Source organism: Myotis brandtii, unplaced genomic scaffold (assembly GCF_000412655.1).
Source record: "Myotis brandtii unplaced genomic scaffold, ASM41265v1 scaffold668, whole genome shotgun sequence".
Lineage (NCBI taxonomy): Eukaryota > Metazoa > Chordata > Mammalia > Chiroptera > Vespertilionidae > Myotis > Myotis brandtii.
This window is the reverse complement of record NW_005370597.1, coordinates 3,200,857-3,206,081: the sequence shown is the minus strand read 5'-3', so window position 1 is coordinate 3,206,081 and position 5,225 is coordinate 3,200,857. Positions and strand designations below refer to the sequence as shown.

Here is a 5,225-nt window from a genome sequence, read left to right as displayed (position 1 = left end):
CGTGGCGCCCACGCGGAACTCGAACGCCTGCAGCGCCTCGAAGTCCAGCGCCCTCAGGGCGAACAGGTGGCCGTTGTCCGCGTTGATGGACACCAGCGAGGCCAGGGGCAGCTGCGGGTCGTGGGGCGGCAGCAGCGAGTAGGTGAGCTGGGCGTTGGCGCCCGCGTCTCTGTCTGTGGCGCTGACGCTGCCGATGTGCAGGGCGGGGCTGTTGTTCTCGCGGAGGAACAGGGTGTAGGAGGTTTGGGTGAAGGCGGGGGCGTTGTCGTTGACGTCGGAGACCAGCAGGGTGATGTTGTACTGAGTTTTCAGCCTGGGGGTTCCCAAGTCGGTGACAGTGATGGTGATGTTATACTCCTCTCTCATCTCTCTGTCCAGTGCTTTTTCAGAAACCAGAGTGAAAAAATTCTTAAATGTTGGTTTCAGGATAAAAGGGAGATCATCTTGAATAGAGCAAACCATCCTTCCATTGTCCCCAGAGTCTTGGTCTCGAATACTAAAAACAGCGACAAAGGTCTGTGGCGCGTTTTCTGGAATTCTGTTTGTAATTGATGACATGGTCACTTCTGGTGCGTTATCGTTTATATCCATTACTTTAATCAGAAGAGTGCATTTTTCCGAAAGCCCCCCACCATCTGTTGCCTGAATATTTACAGTGTAAGACTGTATTACTTCAAAGTCCAAGCTAGATATCAAACGAACTTCACCAGATGTTGAGTTGATTTCAAATGTCTTACGAATATCTTCAGATGCATGGAAAAATATGTAAGATATTTTCCCATAATGTCCTGCATCCAAGTCCTTAGCAGAGATGGTGATTATCCAGGAGCCAATGGCTGTGTCCTCTGGGACCTGCACCTCATAGAGCCTCTGCGGAAACTCAGGGGAGTTGTCATTGATGTCCAAGACCTCGATGAGGACCAATGTTGTCCCAGACCTGGGTGGGGATCCACCATCCAGTGCTACAAGTGTTAATCTGAGCTCAGGCTCCTTTTCGTGATCTAACATTCTGTCTAGGACCAGTTCTGGGTATATCTTTCCATCACCGCTGTCTTGAATTTTAATGTAGAAATGAGAATTGGGGCTAATTGTATAGTTTTGGAGACTGTTGCTTCCTATGTCCAAATCTTGGGCACTCTCCATTGGGAATGCCGTTCCAAGAGTGGTACCTTCTGATATTTTCAAAAGTATTTCCTTGTCCAAGAATGTAGGGGAGTGATCATTTATATCTTTGATGTGCAGCTCAGCCCGGAAAAACTTTAAAGGGTTTTGCAATAACACCTGAAAATGCAATACGCAGGGCTCTGCAGAGCCGCACAGCTCCTCTCGGTCCAGTCTCTCATTTAGGAGCAAATCCCCAGTCAATAAATTGAGATGCAAATGCCTGCCATTATCATCAGAAATTATCCGGGCCTCCCGGGAGGACAGCTCCTCCACCCCAAGCCCCAGATCCCTTGCCAGATTGGCCACAAAAGAGCCAATTTCTGCTTCCTCTGCCACAGAATAGCGCACAGAGTCAGGACCCGCCTCAGACAATCCCAGCAAAACAAAGAGAATTGCGACTTGCCTTTTCAGCAAAGTGAGCGCTCCTCTGATCGCCATGGTTCCTTCAAGCAATCTCCTTTGTGGAAAAATTTAAGTTTAGCCCTAATTTTGGGAGCCGAAGCTCTGATTTTTTAGAATAAGTAAACCCTGGAGGGTGTAGAGCCCTCCCGGCAGCTCTGAAAGTGAAGCTCCTAAACACCTCTCTTGAATGAGTTGACTGTTCTCTGTTCCCTTGAATAATGGAGTCCACAGTGTGGTCCATGCACGGTTTTCATCTTATCCTGCAGCGCCACCATGTGTCTCTATGAATTTTTTTCAGTAAAGATTGTTTTCTCTTTGAAGAAGTAATTCATTAATACATCTGGAATATTTTAAAGCAAATCCCAGACATCATAGTTTTAACTCTAAATACTTCGTTAAGTATCTGTAATAGATAAGGACTTTAAAAATATAACTACTGTACCACTATCAAAATCAACCCATTTAGCAATAATTCCTTGATATAATTTATTCCCAGTCTATTCTTGGTTTCCCCAGTTTTTTCCAACAATGTTTTTAATTGTTGGTTTGTTTCCAATGGGATCCAAACTCGGTCTATGTAGTGCATTTAATTATCACTGGTTTGAATGCCTGACAAGAAAAATCTATAAAAATGTCTTGAACTGAAGAAATGATATTTTATTCAGGCCATCTCTTGACTAATTGCAAATATACTCTCTTCTCAACTCTTGTAAATATTTGAGTTCAGTCGATTATAGTTAGTAACATCATTGCTTTTTCATTTATGTATTTTTTAAAATACACATATAAGGACATGGCATATAAGACAGAGATAACCCTTGTCTTTATGGAGCTCACAGACTAGAAAATTTGGCAGAAAGTAATTAAAATATGTCACAATATATGCATAAAGAATAACATAGAAAGACCTAGAAGGGACATCTTAGACCTCAGAGGCAACACAACATAGTGATTACAAACATGGATTTTAAAACAACAATGTCTACATTAGAATTCTAATCTGCCACTTACTATCTGCTGTCTTGGGCAACTTATGTACCTCTGTTTCCTGACCTGTAAAATAGGGGTAATGATAGTATTTAGCTCCTAGGATTATTATCATCTGGCATGGTAGAAAGCTATAACACATTATATCTCTTTAAGCTAGTGGTCCTCCATCATTTCCCCACTAAGTACAGTAAAAACAGGAAGTAATTTAATACTTAACTGATTTATTAATATAGTATGGACTTTTGTTGCAGCTTTCATTTAGAGGGGAAAAGAACTTGCTCTTAGCTCCACTTCCAAAAGTGAAAAATTAGAATTTAATTTGTTCCCTCCATTTGTCTTGAATTCAAAGAATAAATAATCAGCCCACAAAGTTCAAAAGCACTGGTAATAAAATCATAGCTTTCAAGATGTTTAAACAGATTATTTTGGACAAGGTAGAGCAAGAGATTGTGCTTCCTGGCAATATTAACTGACTAATACCCAGCCCCTCTACAATGTTAAGAAAAAGTTTAAAAAATATCCTCAGGATGTTCTTTCTGGCATTCATTCTAGTCTGCAGCATTAGAAGCACTAGAAGCAACCATTTTACTCATTCTCACTCATCTCTTTCCAATGCCTTCTCTCTCTCTCTCTCTCTCTCTCTCTCTCTCTCTCTCTCCCTCTATACCTGACACATTTTGGCCATCTACACTTTCTTTCCACAACATATAGGCTTTAGATTTTTGATAAAATTTATTGGAAAATTCCTACTCAAACAATAAAGGTTTTTTATTCTATAATGTAGTCAATTCACTAAAGGCAAGAATGGTTGATTGGTTCCTATATAGCAATGAGACAACTCATCCTTCGACAATGGTTTGAAATTTTTAAAATTAAAGTATTAAAGGACTACCTTTTGATACTTTTCAATGTTCTACACACATCTATATATATCTCTGAGTAAAGTGGATTTCAAACTTGGGATTGCTACCCATTAGTAGGTCACTAAATCAATGTATGATGACCACATTTGAAAATGAAATAGAATAAAATAATACAGGCAATTTTAGATTGCATCAACAAGAAATCTGAGTGTTATTGAAAAACATTTCTTTGTATGTTACAAAGAAATTATGTTATATACAATATAATTTTTCTATTGGCTATAATTGTTTAAGTTTGAAAATCAGTGCCCACTCTGTGTGTATGTATGTGTGTGTGTGTGTGTGTGTACACAGTAGCACTCAAGCCCGATTTATGCTATACAAGATATTATTCAGGTGCCAGTTTTCAACTGGATTGCATTATAGCTTTGGAACATTCATGAGACATCTGGAAGATTATAATTTCATATTCCAAGATTCTATGAGTGGTCACAATATCAATGTGCCTTCACAATCATGCTCCAGAAAGAATAATGAAGCAATGCTTAAAAAAAATTGACCTTTCTAAAAAGTTGACTACACTCATGTTTGTATCATAGGACATGAATTTTCATGTATATTTTCAATAGTAATAAACCTTTTTAAATGTTAACTAAAATGCAGTGAGATGTTAAAGAAAGAAAAGTGGCATTTCTGAATACAACCATGATTAAACCACAAGAAAAAAGCAAAAAAGAAGAAGAAATGCTTGAACACTTAAAATACTTTGAAAGTGGTCTGCATTATTTTACCATAAGCCTAATTGTGGGTGAAAGTTCAATTGCAGAGAGGGTCAAGGACAAACAGTGATTTGGTATTGTTATTTAAGGAGGCAAATTAATTACAAATGAAGACCTCCTGGGTTAGAGAATAAATCACCACCTTATTACAACCACAAATAATGATAAACATTCACTTAAAAGTAAAGGTGGGTAGAACATGCGAAAATATAAAACTAACCTCAGTGCAATTTTAAAAACCCACATATTGAATCCTGGGCAGTAAGGTTCAGTTGATTGAGCATCTTCCCATGCACTGAGAGATCACCTGCTAGATTCCCAGTCAGGGCACATCTCTAGGTGGCCGCTCAATCTCTAGTAGGGGGCCATGCAAGAGTCAGCCTATCAATGTTTTTCTCCCTCTCGCTTCCTGTCTCTCTAAAATCAATTTTAAGTCATATTTAAAATACCCACGTATTAGGAAAGGAAACACTGATATGGAAGTGGCACAAAATAAAAATACACATGGGGTATAAAAGGTAATTATGGTCACTTAATATTGAACCCAAAGCTATTGTGGAAGGTAGGATTTTCCTCTATTTCTTTCCCAGGGCACTGGGTCTGGAAATTAGGGATAATAGGCTTCAGAAATTTAAACTCATCTGTCCCAGTACCTCCCATCAGACACACCTCATACTGGTAGCTCTGAGACAGGGTCCCAGTACCGCTAACGTCCACCAGGTGGCCCGGAAAGTGGCCCTCAGGCACCGAACAGCCACCCACCCAGGCGGCCCTGCTCCGCCTGCACAGCCGCACCGCGATGAACGCCAGCACCGAGAACAGGAACAGCGACGACACCGACGCCAACGCGATGACCAGGTACACGGTCAGCGGGTCGGCCTGCGCCTGGTCGGCCGCCACTTCCGGCAGCGGCAGGTAGGGCTGCGAGAAGCCATCCACCAGCAGCACGTGCAGCGTGACGCTGGCAGACAGCGCGGGCTCGCCATTGTCCTTGACCAGCACCAGCAGCCTGTGCTTGGCCGCGTCG

General features: G+C 41.2%; 2 protein-coding genes across 2 annotated transcripts in view; both read right to left on the bottom strand.

Moving 5' to 3' along the window:
* The window catches only part of LOC106723868 (protocadherin beta-14-like), a 5,616-nt gene extending 1,129 nt beyond the window's left edge, over positions 1-4,487 (bottom strand). Inside the window, exon 1 of the mRNA XM_014529015.1 lies at positions 7-4,487. Coding sequence (XP_014384501.1) covers positions 7-1,602 — 1,596 coding nt within the window. The 5' untranslated portion in view covers positions 1,603-4,487. The remainder of the gene's footprint in view (positions 1-6) is intronic.
* Positions 4,488-4,566: 79 nt separating this feature from the next.
* Positions 4,567-5,225, bottom strand: part of LOC102245377 (protocadherin beta-12) — a 3,297-nt gene continuing 2,638 nt past the window's right edge. Inside the window, exon 2 of the mRNA XM_014529014.1 lies at positions 4,567-5,224. Coding sequence (XP_014384500.1) covers positions 4,727-5,224 — 498 coding nt within the window. The 3' untranslated portion in view covers positions 4,567-4,726. The remainder of the gene's footprint in view (position 5,225) is intronic.